This window comes from Scatophagus argus, chromosome 6, assembly GCF_020382885.2.
Source record: "Scatophagus argus isolate fScaArg1 chromosome 6, fScaArg1.pri, whole genome shotgun sequence".
NCBI classification, from domain to species: domain Eukaryota; kingdom Metazoa; phylum Chordata; class Actinopteri; family Scatophagidae; genus Scatophagus; species Scatophagus argus.
In genome coordinates, this window is record NC_058498.1 from 16082392 (window position 1) to 16105528 (window position 23137).

The following is a 23137-nucleotide window of genomic DNA, read 5'->3' on the forward strand; positions in this document are numbered from 1 at the left end:
TTTGTGTGGGCCAGTAAAGCTTCCCTCAGGGTAATAGTGTTTAGTTTGAGCCTCTTCTCCCTCCTTCCATGCTGAGCTAAGGGTATTTTATTGCAAGTTACCATGGCAACTATTTGGCCTGCTGGATATAGAGACTTCTACAGCAATTCCAGGAAATGGGGTTACTTCCTCACTCAGTGCGAACAACTTCCTGCCCTCCACTGTATGGATGTATGCCAGAGCTCAGGGACAACCATTCGTGTGCAGTCTTTGTCTGTAGTTTCGTAATTACTTCCCCATCGCAATCCTCGGCTATTAGCTCAAAGCCCATCTATCGCTCTCCCTCCCTTTCTCTACCTCTTTGAAAGTCCTTTTTTCCCTCATGACATGTATGGATCCCTCTAGGGAACCGCTGCGGCCTTAACAACCTGTGTAATGACAGCTGAGCGCAACAATCCGGCTCCCCCCTCTCATTTTTTTTATGTTTATGCCATAAAGGGACGTGATTTCTGCCGGCAGCTCTGTGTTGCCAGGTTTTACAGATTCTCCCAGAAAAATGCCCAGATTTAAAAAGAGGAGAAAAGTTTAAACTTATTTTAACTTGGAATTTATGCCACCACATATCCAAAAGTAGTTGTGGTTGCTGCCATTCAGTGTACAAAAACAAACAAACAAAAAAAAAAAACAACAAAAGTCCACATGCAGTGGGGACAGCTCAGTAAATGTATTAATAGAAGTAACTGAAAGTGAAAAGTTAAATTTAGAGAAAACAAATGAGTAGCTGATTATGCACAGAGCTTTTTAAGACTCTACAGCCATGCTTGAGGTGCTTGTGAGCCTGAAACAATGGTTTACCATCTTAGTTTAGCATTTTAGCATGCTAGAATTTGCTAATCAGCACTAAACTCAAAGTGCAGCTGAAGCTGGTGGGAATGTTGTGTAGGTGGTTAGAATGGTTAAAACAGCTAAACTACAGAAAGTTTGAAACCTGAATTAATGTGTTTTTAGAATTGAAGCTTCCTGCACTGCACATCCTTCTGTGTGAACATTTGCACCTAGATGAGACATTCTGGTTGTGAATTTCGCTTTAAAATTTTGTCAGACAACCTTGTGTCATCCTCAGTTATGCTGATGACGATCATGCGTCAAGTGTGTCACAAACATGACATGCTTGCTTTTTTTCAATACACTAAATTCACTGGAAATGATTGCGATGCAGTGTGATCATGGCATTTCATTTCTGCCTCCCATCTATGTGGCCAATGGTGTTTTCTCAGAATTTTTTGAAATAGGAAGTGTCCTCTGGTCCATGAGTTGCCTGTGGGGATATAGTCAGCCAGTGTGATGACAAAGAGAGGGCTAACTTACAACAAGGGCTTCGTCCTGGAATCAAACTGACGACTTTGTGGTTATGTTCACCACAGACACCTGCTATTTTTAGTCTATATTTTTAGGCTTTCTGGCCTAGCTAAAGTCTGAAACTTGAATGAAACTGTAGTTTTATTGTGTGCTACATATCTGCGCTATATAACACTTGTTTTAAGTTGTAGATTTTTTTCGTCTGCCCCTTAATTTTATTAAGGTATCACTTTTTGTCCATGGAGAGCTTGTTTCAGCACAGCCAATCGAATCTTGCATTAAGCATTGTTGACCTCCTCCTTATCTGACTTACATACATGAACATGCATGGTCACCTTCACCTGTTAAACTAGTGACCAGACAAATTTCCACAGTGGAAAAGTGCGCTGCTAGACTAGATAGTTAAACAGCATATTGACTGACTTGAGCTGACCCCCCCGTCCCCAAACACACTCAGATAATAGTAATAATTTGGTCAGGTAACTGTGTGTTTCTTCTCAGCTCACACATCTGCCTGGAGTTTCACTGTTGACTTTGTCGATTGGACCTTATCAAGGCTCTCATTCCTGGGAAATTTTCCTGTCCATGGGTCATTGATAGTGAAGTGTGAGAAAAGCCAGGTATAGAGGATACAATGCTGGTGGTGTGTTTATGACAATACACTAGTCAGTCATTTGTGTGCATGTGAACATTTTGTTTGTTTACTTTAGAGGGACTGATTGCTGAAACCTTTTTCAAACTTTCAGTCAGACGACTGGTGACCCATATATAATGGAGTAATCAATTTTGTTGGTTTGTGTGTGTGTGTGTGTGTGTGTTAAAATAGTGTAATGGGATGCAGGCTGTTCCAAATCTGGTAAGATCGTTGCGTCTGGCATTGTTACAGTGTGCATGGGAAGCTCGTCAAACCAGTTGGGGATGAGAGCAGCTTTTTTCTGTCTCTGCTCTCTTGCCTCCTTTCTCTCATTCCTTCTGCCTTATGCATTTGTCGTCTCAGCTCCCCCCCCCTTCGTATTACTCTTTTTTTTCTTTTTTTGTGTGCTTATTTTGCAATTGTCTACTTGCTGCTAGATGACTGGTGTACGTGCCACACATCATACCCTATGCGTGCCCAGTTTTACTGTACTAATAATCATATTTGATGTCTTTTTTATGATTAATTCAAGAGCAGATAAAAAATGATAAAATAAAATGATTTCATTGTCTCACAGCTGTGTCATTTCATGTGCATGATTTTCATGTGTTGAATCATAGTGTGCATGCTGTATGTCTGCTCGATACAGAAACAGTCTCAAAATAGCATAGTACTGTGGTCTCTGTGGTACTGCAACTGAAGTCTGATATGAACTCATAAGTATTTCAATGGATGTCTGTGCAGATGTACACACTGAGACAAGTTTGTGTGCGTGCTTGTTGGGATTATGAATTTCACAGTGGTTTTTGTTTGGAATCCCCATGTCTAATAGGCTATATATCTCAAACCAGCTCTAAGGCATTCGGCTGCCCAAGCTCTCTGACCATTTCATTTTAGAGGCTGCACCGTGAACAATGTGTGTCCCAGTTTCAACACTGCAAAATCACATCAAGTAGGGTAAATAAAAGATAAATATATCTTCACAAAGACTCCTCAATTCGAGTGACACTGTGATTAACCTAGTCGCAGGAAGTAACACCATTTCTTAGCACACTTCCTGTAATGCAATGACTGGTTTGTGAAGACATTGTTGGCGTTTCTTTGAAATCAGCTGACCTACCCTCCGTTTTATAAAAGTAGCTCTGTTCCACAGAGTAGAGGATACATCACATAACCACTTTCATATGTGAGGCTATAAATGAAACAAAATGTTAGCAATGTTTGAAAAAGGACTGCTAATGATTTATAACAGTCTTTTTTAATTAATCATTCAATAACAGTGGGTCTTTCACTTTTCTGCCATATCACTCGTTAAATCAAGACTCAGAACACCACACTGTTGTTTGGCTTGTTGGACCAGCATGGTGTGCATGAAGACCACTTCAGCTATGTGTGTCTGGCAGCTTCAAGGCCACACAATAGCTGATGTGTCCAGCTATGAGTGTTTCACTGGTGGGTAGATAGTTGGGCTTTGTTGTCTTCCTCAAGGCTCATTTCTGTCTGCCTGCTCATCCGGCCGTCCTGTGACCGCTGTCTGATATCAGGCTTGCTTTTCGTCGGGTAGATAGGTGGCACGCCTTCTGCATTATCTCTGTAAAGGAGCGGCAGAGGAGGAAAATGTTGTGGGCAGTGTGGAGGGTTTTCCCTCAGAGGGGTGCATAAGGGGGATCTTTCCATTCCAGCTAAACAATTTTCAGGGCAAACCCTGAACAAGTTTTGAGTTGTGCCACCAATTAAGTACCGTAGCTAGCCAGTTAAAGACCTTTCTTGTGATTTAAAGAGATTATTTATTTGACATATTTATGTATTTTCTTTTGGCACATGATGCAGTCTGACATCATCATAATGGTGTTTCTGTATGTCTGAGTGTAGACACAGTCAGACACAGTAAGTCAAGAAGAAGACATGATGGACACTGGGTACCAGTAAACTGTGTAGACAACTATAGAGTGGATAACTTAACAATGAGCAGCCATTTTCACATTATGCAAAACTACAAAAATACTACTGATACTACTACAACTTCTTACTGTTGTAAGGAATGAAGATTGCCTTTACATGTCACTCGTGTGGTACAGTATAAGAAGACAAATATTTTTTGAAATTGTGTTAATGAATGGTTAGTTGTCAATATTTTGACTGAACAGTTAGCTGTTTAGCTGTCTGATTGTCCCAGCTCTAACTCATTTCTTGTCTCTTGCAGCTCTGCAGTGTATGAATGACAAGGCGCCTTGTGTTAACAACGCTACGTGCCAGACCTTTAACAATGGCACCGAATACTGCAGGTAAGATGGACTCTCTGAGTCTGTGACTGAACACACAGGCTTTTCACTTTAGGTCATGGTGTCATCACAGCACTACTTTCAAAAATGAGGACACAGCAATAGAAACCCCTCATAAGGGGATTGTTGGATGTGAAAGGCAGCACAGAAATAGGGTTTTTAGATCAACCCCAGCCTGTCCACGGGACCATGAGGTTTTGCTCAGGCACGAAAGAGGGAATAAAAGACTGCTCTGTCTGACAAAGTACACCAGTACTGGGAACAATACCAATACACACACTTCCACCTCCAAGATGTTATTTAGGACATTTTGGGGATTTTGTTACTTACTCTCTTGGTATTATAGAATTGATAGCTGTAAATGTTGCCAACATATTTTTTGATGATTTGTTATTGCTAGGGGATATCGAGACAATGATAAGACATTTTTATTACTTTAGAAAGTAACCAGCCTCATTTTAACCATTGAGGAAAAACAGTCTGAAACTTGATTGATTGAATCAGAATGACAAGTAGGCTAATCACTCTTACAGCACATAATTTCTTTCTGGGTGCATGTGGAAACTTCAAATAACCTGCAAGTGAGTCTCTGCTATTGGTGGTGAAGTCAGACCATTAAAGAAAAGTGCTTTAGTGTAAAAGAGAGCAGTAGCCTGTTTGATCCATGCCTTCCACTTTCTGACAGCTTCGCCTAGTTTGTAATTAAGACTGAGGTATATTTATAATCGTGTTGCCACTCCCGAGCCAAATTCCCAACTAAAACACACCATAGCTGGTTCATGAACCTGATCATATTTCACCAAATGTGATGTGACTCACACGGCGTGTCTTTTCCCAGAGCTTTTGGAATTTCAACCCTCCGCTACTACTGTAGATAGGGATGGAGAAAGCAACATTCCTTAATCAGTGTTTGACATTCCATCTGTCTAATTTAAGGTCAGAGAGAAATTGTCCTGCAGATGCTAAAGGTGCCGAGTGTCTGTGTGCTGTATGTATGAGCAGTGTGCTTTAATTCAGAGTTAATGATCAAATCACTATACACAGCAGATCTCAAAAGTCAGGTCTTAACCACACAGACTACCAGTGAAGTGACATCAGGAAGGATGAGATGTGATCTCGATGTATCTTGTTAATTAAATGTGGCAGCTGCATTATGAACTAGTGTGGTGCGAGTGATGGCTGTGCAAGGAATGAAGACATGACGACACACAGGCTACGATGACCTTTTCAGGGACAGCTCATGATAGGCAGACTTTAATTATGGGAATGTTTCTCATTTGGAGGAAACACAACTGCCTTGTCTTGGTTGGATTAGGCCCCAATCAAAAAATAACACCTAGTTCCAGACATGTGTTCTTAATATGTTTGGACAGGCATACAGTCCCAGTAGAACAGGACTTCATTCTAATCCTAACTGATTCTGAATGTCTTTAGAACAACATTCAGATCATTTACAGCAGTTTAAGGCTTGACCAGATCCTCTAAGGTTTTGTTTTTATGTTGTGTTATATTACCTCTACTATCATTTAATTGCAATTGTAAATAATATCATGCATACAAATTTTGTGTTTTACTTTTTGTATGAGGTAACTTCATTTTTGCAAAGTTGGGACTATTATTTTTCTCTAAAATTTCCTCTTGCTCTTGCTCAGCCAAGCTGTCTCCCTTTGTGACCATGAAGTCAGCCTTTTTTCTCAGAATTAAATGATGATGTTTATGATTTAAAAAAAGGCCTCTTGCCCTGAAGACACACAGAGAGGAGTCTCTCAGTTTAGAGGAGTCAGCTGACAGAGCGCAGGCCTACTGTTAGACTGATTAACTAGTAAGTCAAATTTTTTTTTTTGCTGTCCACAACCAGACATCAACAGCTACACACATGCACTCTCATGCTCACAAATAGATGCACTTGCCTCTGTCTTGTGTGTCCCATCCATCTGCACTGTCTTGGTCAAAGTCAAAGGCGTCATTGTGTAAAAACCAAATTATGTGTGTCAGTGTATTAAAAGCAGCCCGTTGTAAGTAAACAGTCACTTAGGCTGTTGGCTTGGACCAGCCTAATTATGTCACATGGATCATAGCTGGAGTCGCACTGGGAGTAACTGTATAATTGAATAGACAACAATTACACAACACTGTGGACAACTGTGGCATAGTATTTGCTAAGACGAGTTTAAGAAGAGTTTACAATTAGCCAGCCTGTTTTTCAGTGCTGACAGTGGGAAACAGGATATGTAATAACAAGAGTGTGTTTTTAGAGGTGAGGACTGTAATGCTTCTGTTTGATATCCATAATGAATCAGATCCACGGTAGAGACAAGGACATGTTTTGATTGGCAGTAGAATGCGTTCATTAGTCACCTTTCCTCAGGTGCTTCTTCTGCAGAGTTGCCTTACATCCTGCAGACTTTAGACAGCACAGAATTACTCTAGTCATATGTATACCTCCATTTTATGTCTCTTAATTGCTTGTAGACAAATGTTTTTCTTTTGAAAGAGACTGAAAGGGACGAGCGGAAAGAGAAAATGGAAACTTTTAATAGCTGTGTGCTTGGAGGCATCTCAGTAACATAGATAAAAACAATTATGTTTGCATATTTGAAAATATCTTGGAAATTTGTGCTTGCTTAGGAAGATTGGGTGTCTCATTTCTGACTTGATGAATGTTGTGAAAGAGAATTAAAGTGCATGGGAGAGGTCGACTGCTGACTAGCTGGGCAGGGTGCAGAGAAGCTGTCTAACCGGTGACACTGCAAGCCATTGGCCTTGGGTGTGAAAAACTGTGTGCTGAGTGTGTTTTTGTGTGGATTTGCAGGTCACAAGTTTGCTGGGTAGGTGTTTATAATTTAAATCATTACTGAAGGGATTCATGAACACTTTCTGATGAGGTATTAGGTAAGACCTCAGAAACAATGGTCTTGTTTGTGGGCCACAGAGGATTTCTGACACTATCATGCAGTCAGACTCACTGAGTTAATACCTGAGCAGGACAAGCTAGAGTGAGGCTACACACATTGCGTTGTCCAAACCCTGTTTTCCTCCAGAACAGGATCCCTTTGTCTGCTGTTGGGCCATGGTGCAAACTGATTAACTCTCCCTCCCTGACAATGCCTCTTTTTTCTCACTCTTTTTCTCTTCCAGTCACTGTCATGTCTTTTATATTTATTTTAAAAAAAGATTTTCTTAAGGGTGAGGGTAGAGAGTTACTGTGTTGTGCAGACCTGCTGCCCGTTTGATCTGACAGGTAGAATTTGCCTGCAGGGCAGACAGAAAAAGAAAAAGGGCCAAAAGTAAAGAGGATGTCTCTTTTTCAGGTAATTTGAGGAGGAATACCTTGGAGCACAACTCCTTACTAGTGATGAGAATGCAGTGAAGGGGGGAGGGAAATGAGAGAGAAGCGGAGCAGAGAGAGGAGTGTAATTTCCCTCTTGCAACGCCTCCTTCATCAAACTGTCACTCATCCATCTGTGCCTCGGTCCCCCCCTCTTCTTCAAGTTTTTAGATGCCTCTGGACACAACTCACCAGGCCTCCTAATCCTTCTAATACAACGTCATTATTGTTGAGATCTTCATTGTTTTTCATTTATTATAGCCATACCAGCTCCATCTCCCATTCACATGTCTGTGATTGTAAAGCATTGTAGAGAAACCTCCTTCACTCGCAGATGTGATTTGACATCCACAGTTCCTCTCAGTCTTATGCCTTTTATTTAACAATGGGGTTTTCCCTAGGTCGACTGCTTTTGGACTGGGGGTGGATGGGTGAAGGACCGTGAAGTGGGGATGGGTGGGAAGCTTTTATTGCACTTGCAGTAGCGTAAAGTTGTCTCAACCCATCTTTGCTCTGTTCCAGATGAACTGAGTGCACATAAATAAAAAAAAAAAATTAAAAAAAATAACATACTGGGAATTGGGCACCTGAAACTGCTTTGTTGGAAAATTAACCACAGAGTCATCAGTTCGGAGAACAGACACCTATAGGCGCGAGCACACACACACACACACACACACACACACACACACACACACACACACACACACACACACACACACACACACATATTTAGGCACATGACCTAACCTAAAGTCAACAAACCCTAGAGTAGGAGATTGGAACCCACGGCAGTGATTTCCCGTTTATACTCTCCAAAGACTTATCTCCTTCCCACAGCTCCGCTAGCAGCGCTGTAGATGTGGTTGAGACTGGAACCACAATGATAAGAGTTTCTCTGTGCTTATGTTTGTGTATGTGCTCTGTCTGTATGTGTGCCTCTGGAGAGTCAGGGGCACCTTGAGCCGAGGGCAGATTCACATGGTGGCACAGAGAGGTCTGAAGTTCAGTAAACATGTTAGGTTAAGTATTTGGAGGTGTGTCTCTTGAGTGTGTTTGAGGGTCTAAATGAAGACAAGTAGACTTTTTCATTGGTGACCATGGTTAACACTAAAGATTCTTTGTATAATCGGTTGCATTCTATCTTTAAAAATAACTTTAAAAACTATCAAATACTATAATTGTTGTGAGTAAATTTTTCAGCGATTGTCTAATTCACTGATCCTTTCAGCATTAGTAGTGCCAACTCACTAGGCTGGGTGTGGTCAGCATGGCCTTCCATGAAAAATCACTGGGATCACCGTGAAAAAGGACACAGTCACAAAAACAAACAAACAAACAAACAAGCAAACAGATACATGCCAGGCCACATGGAGATGTGGAGATTCAAACCCATTCTCAGAAAGAGGAAGCCTTACAAAACAGTGGGGAATGTAGCAACCAGACCATAAACCCACATACAGTAAGGTGACAAGTGGTTTTCTGTCACACATGATGATGATAGCAGTTTAGGGTCAAAAGTACCTCAGTTTTGTCATAAATTCATACATTGTCTGCACATGTGCTGTGATGTGAATAACTGTCGAGACAGACGAGTTTCGGTGCATCATCACTAGGATCAAAATGACTTTTAGTTATTATTCAGCCATCAACAGGCACGCATGAATGAAATATATCAAAGAGACACAAAACTACCCAGTTCTTTAATTTCCCTCTTGGTCATGTGCCAGTAGGAATTTCCAGGAAGACTTTTGAAATAAAGTCAGAATAAATGCCAGAGAGAAAATGACAATTAACCAGAAGCAAATATTCTAAGGTGGTCTGCAGCAGTACATTAGGTACTGAGTAGAGCTAATAGAGATATTCTTTTTTGTTTAGAAGTTTCCAAATCAGTCAGTGGTAGACTAGTAGTGTGGACCTAAATATGGAACTTTTATAGGTTAACAGACTTATTCTTAGGTATTCCACTTTAAACTACCACAGAAACAGCGTAATAACAGAACAGCATACACTGACAAGCAGAGGGAGCGCTCTGAGAGAAAATGGGTCCCATACTGTGTACCACAGTCACTCAGATGAGTCTTTTTGAACATGTTTTTAAACACAGTTTGAGATTTTACCACATGTGCCTAGCCTGGACTCCACCCTGCTCTGCGATCCTTTATTCAGTCTACACTGATGTTTTTCAGTCTGACTGTCTGGCTTTCTTTTCTCTCTGTATGTCTCGCTCTCTCATTACATATCTGGTTTTTACTTCCATCTCATTGTGCTCTCGTCTCTTCATCCACCTTCCTCTTTTTTTCTCTCTCTCTCTTTCTCTTTTACATCTAACTTTGACTTCATGTACATAACCTCCGCCCACCTGCTCTGTGATGTTATTTTTGCTGCCTCTGCACTTCTCTCTGAAAATGAAAAGACAACTATGCTTACAAGCAAAGGAGTACGCACAACAACCCCTCTTCAACCCACTAAAACTACATTGCTCCCTATGAATATTTACGCATTAGATTCATAGTTTCCATCATTTATGTCTTTTTGAGACAGCTTGCCCTGGACTCCCAGTAATTTTAGTTCTTACAGCATAAAACTTCTGAAACTCCCATCTTTTTTGCGTGCAGTAGCAATAGCTGCAGTTGAGTGGACTGCCACAGAATAGGCTGAGGATTGTCAAGAATCTTCCAATACGATAACATATCAGTGTATATTGTACATTCAGTATATTGCGATAGTGTTTGCAATTATTATATAATAGTAATGCTATTCGCTCTCAGTCACTGTCTACCTCACTTGACCATGACCGCTTTCTCAAACCATAGGAGGAAGGGCCAATCGACAACCCTGTGCTTCTTATAGAATTTGAAAAGTAATTTGTGTATCTGCCCTGTGATTTTTTTACCCTACAATTCTGTTGACAAACAGACAGATCAACAACATTTTCTCCAGTGTATATTTTTGTTTTTATTTTCAACACACAGCCAAACCATTTAGTGTTCATTTTTTTAGATGACGTCAAACACTGGTGTACTTCCCCATTGGGATGCACAAACTGAAACCAGCTCCTCAGTTGGCCTTCACCTTTCACCTTTTAGGTCTACAGAAGGCTTCCCTGTTTATGTTCTGACTTCTAGGTGTGGTATGTCTGTGGAGTTGGATTTATTCATCCAGGTGGTACGATGTCTGAAGAGTTTGGTATTGACTTACACATATTCATATTAGTTTTATTATGTTATAAGTGATTTTGCATGCACTTGTCACACTGTGATGTATATGCTTTCCACCATATCATTGACTGCAGTTTCAGAACTTGAGTCCTGTGATCTGTATTACTATTTCTTCAGACTTCTACGTCTGATAAGAGTTGCAAACACTGTCTGAGAGGCATTAGGTCTTATAAAATGAACTACATCATCTGATACAAGAGTTTTGTGCGACTCACTTTTATTAAAATGATCTACCAAGCAGCTAAAATCTCTGTGAAAAGGCAAATATTGTTTAGTTCCTCAGTTTACCTTCACTGCCAAACTAACAGCATAACCAGTAACATGCTTTACACTTGACTTGTGACGTTTATGCATGCACACACAGGACTACAGTACAGTGAATAGGCCACCTATGCTCTAGCCAAGCAAGGGAATGATCCAGGGATTGAAATGTGAGCTGGTTTATGCTCTCACTCTTTCTCTCTCACACTATTTCTCAGCGATGCCTGCAAGGGAAACGCATGATGAAGCTATTAAGCGTCGCTGAGACTAGAATAGTGCCTGGAGGAGGTGGCGGGGGGTTGTAGTTTAGGAGAGGAAGGTGGAAAGGTAGGAGGAGGAGAAAATTGGCACAAAAGAAAGGGGGATTTAGGGATCGGGCATGGGAGGAGATCTAGAGTGAAGGGGAGCTTGGGACATAGGAATTAGGAATGAAGGAGGTGGGAGACGATACATGAATGAGTGAGAATCAACCCACCATTCTCTACTCATTGAAACCCCCATGGCCAGCCAGGACAGGCCGAGGTCAACATGAGGTGGACAAGGAGGAGTATGGGGGATGGAACGAAAGAGTAGAAGGGGTGCAGAGAGAGAGAGAGAGAGAGAGAGGCAGAGGGAAGGGTGTGCGTGAGATTGGGGCGCTAATGTGAACCAGCTGTAGAAACCTGACACCTCGAGAGTGGGTTAGAAATGAGAGGTGGAGGAGTGAGAAAGAGAGGGAAAGGAGGGCTGCAGGAAATTGCACAGAGTAAGAGAAGGATGGAGAAATGAGGAGGAAAAAAAGTCCTTATGGAGCAAAACAAAGAATCCCATAGATGAATTTGGCTGCAGAAACTCTCTCTTCTGAGTTGTTCATGAAAGTGGATCTGACTCTGTGTGTGTGTGTGTGTGTTAAGGTGTTCATGTGCATTCACCGTTGTGCAAATACTTGAATGATCTGTAGTACATATGTAAATTTGAATTGGAAGAATCACACTGCTTCCTGCACTGTATTCAGCGACAGACTAGTGTCTCAGTTTGTCTCTTCCTCAGTGAGACACCACTCCCTGACATTAATGCGAATCATGCACAGCCTTGTCTGTTTGCCTCAGGCTCGAGTGATACAGCCGGAGGCTAATAATGAACTCTCTATCTGCCAGTGAAACCTGAAGGACAGGGTAGTATCATTTCCTGACGCCATGGCATGTGGTTCTGTCAACACTGGTTAGATAGCAGCGATTGATTTTAATAGAGGTTACTGTGCATCTTTCCTGTCAATGCTTTGGAATTTTCACAAAAAAATCTCAAAGTGTTAAATAATTCTTGTATTTTGTAATATCTTTTTTATCTTTTTTATGCACATTGAACCTAACTTATTTTAAAATGTGTCATCCCGAGCTCAGAAAACTTGTAATCCAGCTAAACATTACAACAAAGCACAAGTTTCAAATTTCCTATCTCTCACTGAAGTGGCTAAACTTGACTTAGAATATGTGTCTCATGTTCCCCATGGTTTTAATAGTGAAAATGTGTGAAATGTTCCCAGTGAAACATAAACCTGGAATTAACCTGGACACGGTGTTCTTTGTGTGACAGCCTTCTAATGTGATGTATGTCACAGGGCAGAGGGCCATGTCATTACTTCTTGAGAGGAGGCGGAGAGGTTGTCCAGGAGAAAAAAGAGCAGTCCTAATTCCCAGGACGGCTTTCTTGTTGTGATATCATGGCCAAGCTGTGTTTGTGTTTGGAGTGAGGAGGGAGGGACATTGTTGTGTTTGTGTATTTAAGCATGTGTGTGTGTGTGTGTAGGCATGTGCTTTTGGGGGGTGTGTAGGGAGAAGCGCTGCAGACATCCATGCTGATACAGGGACAGAGACAGGGTAGAGGGATGGTGACCATGTCTAATCTTACAGAGCTGAGGTGAGGAGCCATGAAGTCTGTTTCTTCTTTGAAGATCATACATCACTAATCTACCATCTGGATTATCTGTTTACCAGTACCATGAGAATACGTATTTTTAGAGAATAGAGAACCAAAACCAGCTAGGTGTTAGACAGATCAACAAATAAAAAAGTCTATGTTTAAAATAAGCCAATCACGCATTGATGTCGAACAGTGAAGTTTGAAGTTTGAACAGTAACTGTGGTGCACTAGTGGCTTTTTCTAGCAGAAGGACATTGCATGTTGAACTTGTCACTCAGTACTACGCAGTGGCTCATTGGTACTATGGTGTTGATTCAGTTGAGTGATTTGATGAATTGTGTACGTGTCCATGCATTTGAAATACAACCCTCATTCCAGATAAAAGTTGGGCTGCGTAAAACACAAGTTAAACACAATGTGATAATTTGCTATTCCTTTTGATATACACGTAAAAAAAAAAAATCACAAATCAGTACGTTTAATGTTTTTCCGCATCATCCTCATTTTGTATCTTCATTTTGATTTTTGTAAATACTATATGCTCATTCTGAATATCTATCTATCAGTCTATCTAAAAAAACCGGGAAAGTGGTGTATTACTCAGAAAACACCTGTTTGGAACATTCCACAGATAAACAGATTCTCTAATGACAGGTGATAGTGTCACGATTGGGTATGAAACAAACGCCCTCCAAAGGCTCAGTCGTTCACATGGATTGGATGAAGTGTACTACTTTGTGAAACATAATTATAGAAACATAATCATACTACATACACCAATTATGTGAAGGCTACACTGGTTGACAAGAGCAATTTGTAAAGCAGTTGTCTGTGAACACAGTTTGATTGATTGCTTTCTGTTTTTAATTTTTCTTTTACGCCAAATCCCATCTGTTTTGTGGGGTTGTACTTTTATATTTATGAATTCATATTTGTTAGATAGATCTGATCTGTTAGTCAGAACAGGAATTTGTTGCAAGATGTTGTTGCTCCTTTTTGAAGAGACACTGGGTGACTCACAGGTCTCACACATGTGATTGATCTGTGAGATGTCTGGCAACCATGATTCATGACTCTCCTACTTTCCCATGCGCTCACAACCTAATATCTTCAAGCTGCTTTGGGGTGGAGTGGCCAATAATAAATAAATGTTAGTAAGTGTGTGGCTGAATTTCAGATAATTCTTGTTCCCACTGTTACCCCTCAGCTCTATGCGTATTTCTGAAATAAGCACATTTTTTTCTTTTGGAATGGTTATGAAAGAGCGTATTAATTTGTCTGTGTATGTTAGTTAGTTTCTGTGTGGCGTATCTCTGCTCTCCTATTGTGTTACCTGAGCCCCTCTAGGGAGGCAGGTTTAGAGACCTGTGTAAGAGGTAGCAGGTTGCTCTGTCACCCACAGTCTCCAGGCAGTGTGTCTGCCATGTGCCCCCCACACACACACACACACACACACACCGACACACACACACACACGCACAGTGCTGCAAACAATTGATCAGAATCTTTGCTCAGTAGCAAACTAACAGGTCTGACCAAATACAAATGGAGAAGTGGTAGGTGAAAATGAGTGGGACAGAGGAATAGAAAGCAATAAAGGGATCATTGTCTCTGGTGACGTCCCTTGTGGACATACTCTACATCTTAATTCTCTTATTTGAGAAAGAAACAGGCAAAAAACACACCTCAGTGTGATGATTAGCAAGAAACATTTGTAGACGATGATGTAAAAATTTATCATCATTTAAATTCTGTCACACGTGACGCTGATCATTCCTTGTTTTCCAGTATTCAAAAAGACGCCATGGTCATATTCTGGGTTATCAAATAATGAACTGACAATCAGGAATATCAATACATTTTGATGTAAATAACTAATAAACAGTATAAATGGATTGTGCTGGTAGAAATGGTTCCTGTGTCTCTGAGCAGAGCACATTGACCGTGTGCAGGGGTTTGTTAAATAGCAACAGGTGACAGAGAGAAAACACTGCTGCTCTGCTGATAACTGTGTTACTTGATGGTAATAGTGCAGTGCACATGTGCAGAGAGTCATCAGAAAATGGCACTGCTTCATGTCATGCTTCAGAGGAAACTACATCTCTTTCTCTTGAAACATATCCTCATTTCCTCCCTTCTCACATGGTTTTCTTGCATCTCGTTGTGCATCCTTGGTGGGAGGGCCTAAAAAGTGGATGCAGTTTAAGGAAATTGGGATGTACACATTGTGTAATATCATAATTTCCTCCCCACCGCTCAGCATGCTGCTGAATCACTTTACTGAGGAGGTGATGAATAAACAGAGCAAAAAAGGGGTCACAGACACAGTTTTTATACCGTCAAAAGACAATAGACAAGTCTTTTAGTCACATACCCATACAGTTTTGTTTTGTTTTTTTTGTGCGTGTGTGTGAGAGAGAGAACAACTTACCTATACTATACTATACACATTTATTATGACATTGTGTATCTGATGTCAGGAGTATTGTTCATCTATAATAACACAAAATAATTGCTGGCGTTTTCCACTTGTTGTTTTTAGTTTCTGCCAGGCTTCTGTCAACAACTTCCAGATTACTCCACCTCACATCCTTCCACTTTTTAGCTTCTTCTTTATCATCTGTGACCCCAGTTTAACCCTCCCTCCAAGTCAGCTTCCCTCTTTTCTCCTACTGAGTTTATGGGTTAACAGCTCAGGGTCCGGAGCAGTTTCTTTAATCGTAAGATTTGTGGTTCAGTTTGGGCCTCATCTGACCGGCATGTCAAAATGTGTGTGTGTGTATGCATGTATGTGCACTGTTAAACATGAGGCCTTTTACTGTAAATAGCTCTCTTTTTTTTTTAAATATCTGTCTTGGAATAAAGGCACTAAATAAAGGCAGTCCATCGATTAGTTACCATATTGTTTAATTGTTTTAAGTTCTAATAATTGGTTTCTCTTTATGCGTATTGACATACTCCTACATACTACATACGGATGTGGTTCCCCACACTGTTGTTTAGATCACCATACAGCAGTGGCAAGACTGTATTAGACAGTGGTGTTTACCTGTGCTGGTTCATTTGTTTCTTTGATGTGTGTGTGTGTGTGTACACTATAGGACTCTTGTGCAGATGTTACCCTGTGCTGTCTGATGTGGTGCTTTACATGCACCTGACTGAAACGCACTCTTTTGTTTTGTTTGTGTACTTGACAGAGAGGCAAACACACACATATATATTTGTCTTTTTGCTTAATTCATCTTTCAGCTTTGTTGTCTCCATTGAGGGAAGATTCGGTTTAAATGTGTGCGTGCCTTTGCATGCTCCATCATTGATTTCTGTGTTTTCATGTGTGTGTACAGGTGTGCGCCAGGCTTTCTTGGTGAGTACTGCCAGCATAAGGACCCTTGTCAACCTGGCTACTGCCTGAATGGAGGGAACTGCTCTGTGTCGATGTCTGCTGGTGTGCCTGTGCCGGGCAGCGCCACCTGCACCTGCCCTCTTGGCTACACCGGACAGCACTGCCAAACTCCACAGAACTCCACATGTTACCCCAACAACCCCTGTGCCAACAGAGGTGTCTGCACCCTGATGACCCTTGACAAGTACGAGTGCGAGTGTGCCAAGGGATGGACAGGTGAGATACAGTTCAATCACCTCATAGGACTTTGCCACAAGGGTTGAGTGATGTTTATGACCACTTGAAACATCCTGAGTACCAATACACTCGCTAACCCTAAAGCCTATCTCTTTTCCTGATTGTACAAAATGGTTTTTGCATCTCATCAAACATCAAAACATGCAACTCTAGAGTGGATATTACACTTTACAACTACTGTTATAGTTTACAGTTACCGTTTACTGAAAGGTTCATTTTTGGTCCTGCCTTTTTGTCTGTTAGGAGGACTTCTTGGGGTGATTGTGAACCAGCATGTGTATATTGATGCATTAATGAATCCAGATGATATCCAGATGATTAAAGATTTTCTATTGTATAAATAACAAATTTAGAGGTTTGTGCAACCTTGATGAACTCATTGCTTTAATGATAACTGCGAATAATTTTCTTTCAGTGGGGGCTAGTCAATATGCAAATCTAATTAATCAGGGGATAAAGCACAAAGTAATAAGACGATACCACAGATAAACACTTGTCATTGTGCACTGCAGTTCTGCTGGTATCCAAGCAATATTCTCCAAGGATGGTCACAGGATAGCAAAAGCAATAATGCTCAGCTCTTTTCCTTCCTCATCATTCGCAGGACCACGGTGTGAGCACGAGGACAGCTGTCTATCTAGTCCCTGTGGCAATGGTGGAAAGTGCAGCTCTCTGCCTGATGATAGATACACGTGTTCATGTCCTCCTGGCTACGCAGGTCTTCGCTGCCTTAATGACACAAATGAATGTGCTGCCACACCCTCTATATGCCAGAATGAAGGAGTTTGCTTAAACACCTTTGGCTCTTACAAGTGAGAATCTAGTTTTTAAACTGTCAAATGTTGAAATATGCCTCTATCTGGAATATTAATTTGATGACCTAAATTGTTTTTAAACAGTTTGAATTCTTTAAGAATGTTTGTCAAGGCTGAAGGAAATGACATGCATGAAATGGACTCATATCATTGCTGCAGGTGTATCTGTGCCCCAGGATTTACTGGCAAACACTGTGAAAGCTCATACATCCCTTGCTCACCTTCACCATGCCTAAATGGAGGCACTTGCCACCAGAACTCTGAAACCAGCTACTCATGCCACTGCCTTCCAGGTAGGAGGATTTGAATTCTGACAGATGTGGACCATTTTATTGCCTGGTGAGAAAGACAGGGAAAGCAATTGGAATGGAAATGTAAAGGAAGGAAATGTAAGAAGAGAAAAAGAGTGTCACTGTAACTGGTATTTATGAAGTGTAGCTTATAGTTTCTGTATTGTTACATTATGTTGTTTGAGGTACAAACAGTCTGATCCTGGTGGTTTTGTTGTATTACACAAACTGTATTCTCTGTCTGCTACAGTTAGCAAGTAGCCACAACAAACGTGCGCACACACACACACACACATGCTGCTGGTTATACAACAGGACACGTCATAATACTTATGTACACCGGGGTTTGAGTGCATATCCTCCCAAGTGCACACATAATGAAAGCAATGAATTATTAATAATTAAATGAATGTCTTTTTCTGTAATATGTGCCAGGCTTCAATGGAACTAATTGTGAGAACAACATTGATGACTGCCCTGGTCATCAGTGTGCCAATGGAGGAACCTGTATGGACGGAGTCAACACCTATAACTGCCAGTGCCCTCCAGAGTGGACTGGTAAGGATATGACGTTTTGTTTATGTGTTGCTGTGACCGCTGCTAACACCTATGTTTGCCAGCTGTGGTTTGTTTGAAAGAAAGTTGAAACGCCACCAGGGTTTGTGTTGGTGTGTTGTATTGTTTAAGGTGTCTGTGAAACATGAAATAGCAATTAACCCTTGTAAGTATTCGACTGGCTACTGCAGCATTTTGTCAGACGTCTTTGACAAATCATTCAAAAGAATGAGAGGGCTGAATTCGATGTGAACAAGGCCTTAGGAATATTTTTATGCGTCTTATACTAGTTGTTTTCTGCTGTATTTAAAAAAAACCCATGTATTTCACATTTTAACATTAATTCCACATTAATTTTAACATTAATTTTTACCCTTTCATGTTCTGCACATTGTAAGAATATCACTGTATAATGGCTTTTCTATTTTGAGATCTCCATTTTTTCAGTTGAGTAGTTGAATGTGTCGGTTGAGCGGTGAGGTGGAATAAATGTTTGTGCTGTGATCAGTGATAATAACTTGGAGCCTTTCATGTTGTCTGTGTGATATTATACTTCCTATTGTTTTCCTGTGTTCTTTCTTCATACTGAAGCTCGTACTTCACACAAGGTGTGTCTGTGCTAACAAGCTTATGTGGCACATGCAAGCTTTCCGTTTACAAAGCAAACATGCATACATCAACTTTCATAGGCCTGTCTGAGGTGATGTAGTACTAATCCCATGAGAGGGAAAGCATCTTTAAAAAGCCACACGTTTACATCTTATGTTGTAACATGCTTCATAGAGTATTTCCTTTTCCTTTTCTTCTCGACAGGCCAGCACTGTACAGAAGATGTGAACGAGTGTCGCCTGCAGCCAAACACCTGCCAGAACGGAGGTACCTGCAGCAACCTGATCGGCAGCTATGTCTGCGTGTGTGTTAATGGCTGGAGTGGGCCTGACTGCTCTGAGAACATCGATGACTGTGCTACAGCGGCGTGCAGCCCCGGCTCCACATGCATCGACCGTGTTGCTTCTTTTGTCTGCCTCTGCCCCCATGGAAAGACAGGTAGGCCAGTAGTTACAAACCACATGCAAACATTTTCATACCAAATACTACAGTGCATTCAGCTGATAACTGCAGGACAAAATATGTTGTTATAAAAGACAAAACACAAACGCTGTCAGTCTTTGTCATAGTTCAATTCTTCCCTTTAGGTACTGTTTCTTTATTTACAACTGAAAACTGAAGCAAGAAATGAAAACAGCTGAAGAGAAGGCACTGAATGTGATCCACATCAAACAGTCAAATACACTAATTATACCGCAGAATAAATTTACATTTAGATCTTAATGAACTCCCCAGTAGCACATTTCCCTTGAATTTGCTTTTCTCTGAACTCAGCATAACCACATACTCAGGATTCTCCAGGGACATTTTTGTTTCAGGATCTTCTTTTATTCAAATTTTTTCTCACTCCTTGTCAACATGGTATTCTTTTCAGGTCTGCTGTGTCATAGAGATGACGCCTGTATCAGTAACCCCTGTAGAGAGGGCGCTCAATGTGACACCAACCCCATCAGTGGCATGTTCAATTGTAACTGTCCGCCTGGATATGTAGGCAGCACCTGCAACATCGACAGAGATGAATGCAGCATTGGTGAGCGGCAGAACATACTTAACATGCATCTCTGTCAGTCTTTTGATCTGCTCGGCTCTCAGTCATGCCTCTTTCCCCTTCTTCATCAGGTACCAACCCTTGCGAACATGGTGGTCAGTGTGTGAACACTGATGGCTCCTTCACTTGTAACTGTGTGAGGGGTTATGCTGGGCCCCGCTGTGAACAAGATGTAAATGAGTGTGCTTCAAACCCCTGTCAGAATGATGGCACGTGTCTGGATCGCATTGGGGACTACACATGCATTTGCATGCCTGGTATGTTTCTCAAGAAATTATAAATTACCTTACATTTTAATCAATTTTATGACACACAGATAAGAATCTGAATCATCCTGAGTGAGTGTATCCTGAGCGATAAAATGAGATCTTATCTTATAATGTAAAATTCCTGGATCTGAATCTACACAAAAATGCGTTACTTTTTTTATACCCTGCTAACAAACTGGAACAACTCAACTAAAATAAAACTTCTTTGTTGAAGTTTATAACACCCTACTAAGGCAGCTGACGCTGTTAGATTAAAATGACACTGCTTAGAACATGCAGTGGGATGAGATTAAAGTCTTTGTAATGTTTGAAAAGAAAAAAATGATTAAAAACTTGTTTCTCATCATGCGCTCAGGATTTGAGGGGACTCATTGTGAAATAGAGGTGAATGAGTGTCTCAGCTCACCCTGTCTGAACCAGGGTAAATGTCAAGACCAGGTCAGCCGCTTCGTCTGCGAGTGCCCAGCAGGTTGGTACACATGTTGCTGTGTTGTTCTGTGCATCTTTCTGATTGATTTCCATCCACTCAGAGTGAAGCTGAATTATAAAGTCCTACCTGTTTTCAAAATGTTTTTTTTTTTTTTATTGTATTGGCTTGTTACTATGTTCTGTGTTCCTTTTTCAGGCTTCAGCGGTGACATGTGCCAGATAGACATTGATGAATGTTCCAGCACACCCTGTTTAAATGGGGCCAAATGTATTGACCGACCCAACGGATATGACTGTGAATGTGCTGAAGGTAACAGGCAATAACCATATGTCGAGTAGAAATATACGCAACTTATTCTTATTTGTAGAGCTGCTATAGCACTGTAAGACAGAGCATATGGTGGATTGCATGGTATACAACCTTGATTTGACCTAGAAAATAATCTTAAATAGTCACATGATGCTGTGGTCTTTGTTATTTTTCTAAAAAGTAATGTCCTTCTCCAGGCTTCACTGGTCTACTTTGTGAGGAGAACATCAATGACTGTGTACCAGAGCCTTGCCACCATGGTGTGTGTAAAGATGGCATCGCCACCTTCTCCTGTGAGTGCTATGCTGGTTACACAGGCTCCATCTGTAACATCCAAGTCCAGGAGTGCCAAAGCAACCCTTGTCAGAACCGAGGACGCTGCGTTGACCTGGTCAATGCCTACCAGTGTAACTGTCCACCAGGCACCACAGGTAGGTACTTGGTACTATATGACTCACACAACTGTGATTAGGTGTTTGGGTGCAGCTCATCAGTCTCTGGTCTGTCTGTACCCTCCTTGTATCTTTCATTGCACAGAGGTCTGAAGGGTTTCAGCCATACTGTGTGCAGCCACGTATTGACAGAATTTCCAACAAAGTTCTGCTCTGCTTGACATGTGGTTGCTCTGGTAACCACCCAGACTGAACTATAAACACAACATTGTTTGAGTTGTAGTTCCCTCAGACTTTGTCTCACAACACTTTTTCACTGAACCATGAACTGGCTCATAATCTTATTTAGAAGATTCTAAACCTGAACTATTCTAAACAATCATAAAAAATGTAAGCATGAATTGAATGTATAGACCTCCATCCCCCACATTTAGAGCTTCCTGTATAGCTCTCTATTTAGTTAAGAGTGTAGAGCACTGTGTGAGTGTGTGTGTGTGCACGCAGTCACAAATCTGGGTTGAGCAATGCTACCCCACTTTGCACTGTAGATTAGCAAACTCAGTTCAAAGTGTCGTACCTCCTGAGGCCTGGTGTCGAAGTCTGTACCCTCCTCACTTTACAAAAACTGGCAACAGGTCACCATGTCTGCGCTCACTTTCTGGCTTCATGCCCTGACTTCCTTCCTCTGATGTGTCTTGCTCTTTCTCTATTTTGTTTTCTCTTTCTGTCCCTCTCCGTCTGTTTCCTCTCTCTTGTTCTTCTCGAGCTTTAACAGGTGTAGCTTTAATGTTGTTCACTTTAGTTCTCCAACGTTACGTCATACTTGAGTCATAGCAGACCTTTGCTCTATTAAACCATCTGTATGTGGTTTTGTTAGCTTTTTCTCACTTAGTGCTAAATCCCACATTTATGGAGTCTTACTCCCTCTGGTGGTGAATGAGTCACACTCTCACATTTTGTCACAGCCACTTTATCTCTTTTAAATCTCAGCAAACATTACACAGTCACAGAAAATGATAAATTATAAAATCTGACTTCTGTTACTCTATACGAGTTTTTTCATTGGTTTTTGTCCACTCAGGGGTGAACTGTGAGATCAATGAAGATGATTGTGCCGGTAACCCCTGTGAGTACGGAGAGTGCCAAGATGGTATTAATGAGTACAAATGTGTGTGCGCCCCGGGATATACAGGTATGTTTTGCTAGTTACGCCAATGAAGTTGACATGATAACAGGACAAAATGTTTCAAAAGACTATGAAATGACAAAATATTTACAGCTGTGTAATAAAGTACCAGTTGCTCTTCATACATCCAGTTTCCTCTGAATTGCTCTCTTATAGGTGTCAAATGTGATGTGGAAATCAACGAGTGTTACTCAAACCCATGTATGAGTGGGGGAACCTGCGTGGACAAAGTCAATGGGTTCCACTGCCTGTGCCCGCCCAGCACCCACGGCCCTCTGTGCCTCTCTGGCATCGACCACTGTGCTCCTCAACCTTGTGTGCACGGAGAATGTATCGAACAGCAACACGGGTATGTTAGCCTTCTGTCCTTATCTAATTGCTGAATATGGGTTAACACACACTGTGTATACAGTTTTAATAGTGCTTCCCTTTACTCTGTTTAAATGTGAGCCCCCACCCGCTCACTCCCCAGTTAGAAAATTTCTTTCTGCCTTCCTCGCTTTCCAACTTTGCTCCTGCACTACAATAAAATCCACAGTATCAGCACAACTACCTGTATATATTACCATAACCAAAGTAAGTGCTAGAACTGATGCTGGAGACGACCTGCTGTTATTATTACTGTGCAGCT

At 41.2% G+C, this 23137-nt stretch overlaps 1 protein-coding gene across 1 annotated transcript in view; it reads left to right on the forward strand.

Moving 5' to 3' along the window:
* notch2 (notch receptor 2) overlaps positions 1 to 23137 on the forward strand; it is a 41553-nt gene that overhangs the window by 6428 nt on the left and 11988 nt on the right. Inside the window, exons 2-14 of the mRNA XM_046390843.1 lie at positions 4176 to 4257; positions 16308 to 16582; positions 17208 to 17415; positions 17578 to 17711; positions 18144 to 18266; positions 19077 to 19310; positions 19747 to 19902; positions 19992 to 20177; positions 20545 to 20658; positions 20815 to 20928; positions 21126 to 21359; positions 22402 to 22512; positions 22663 to 22855. Of these exons, the coding sequence (XP_046246799.1) occupies positions 4176 to 4257; positions 16308 to 16582; positions 17208 to 17415; positions 17578 to 17711; positions 18144 to 18266; positions 19077 to 19310; positions 19747 to 19902; positions 19992 to 20177; positions 20545 to 20658; positions 20815 to 20928; positions 21126 to 21359; positions 22402 to 22512; positions 22663 to 22855 (2164 nt within the window). The remainder of the gene's footprint in view (positions 1 to 4175; positions 4258 to 16307; positions 16583 to 17207; positions 17416 to 17577; positions 17712 to 18143; positions 18267 to 19076; positions 19311 to 19746; positions 19903 to 19991; positions 20178 to 20544; positions 20659 to 20814; positions 20929 to 21125; positions 21360 to 22401; positions 22513 to 22662; positions 22856 to 23137) is intronic.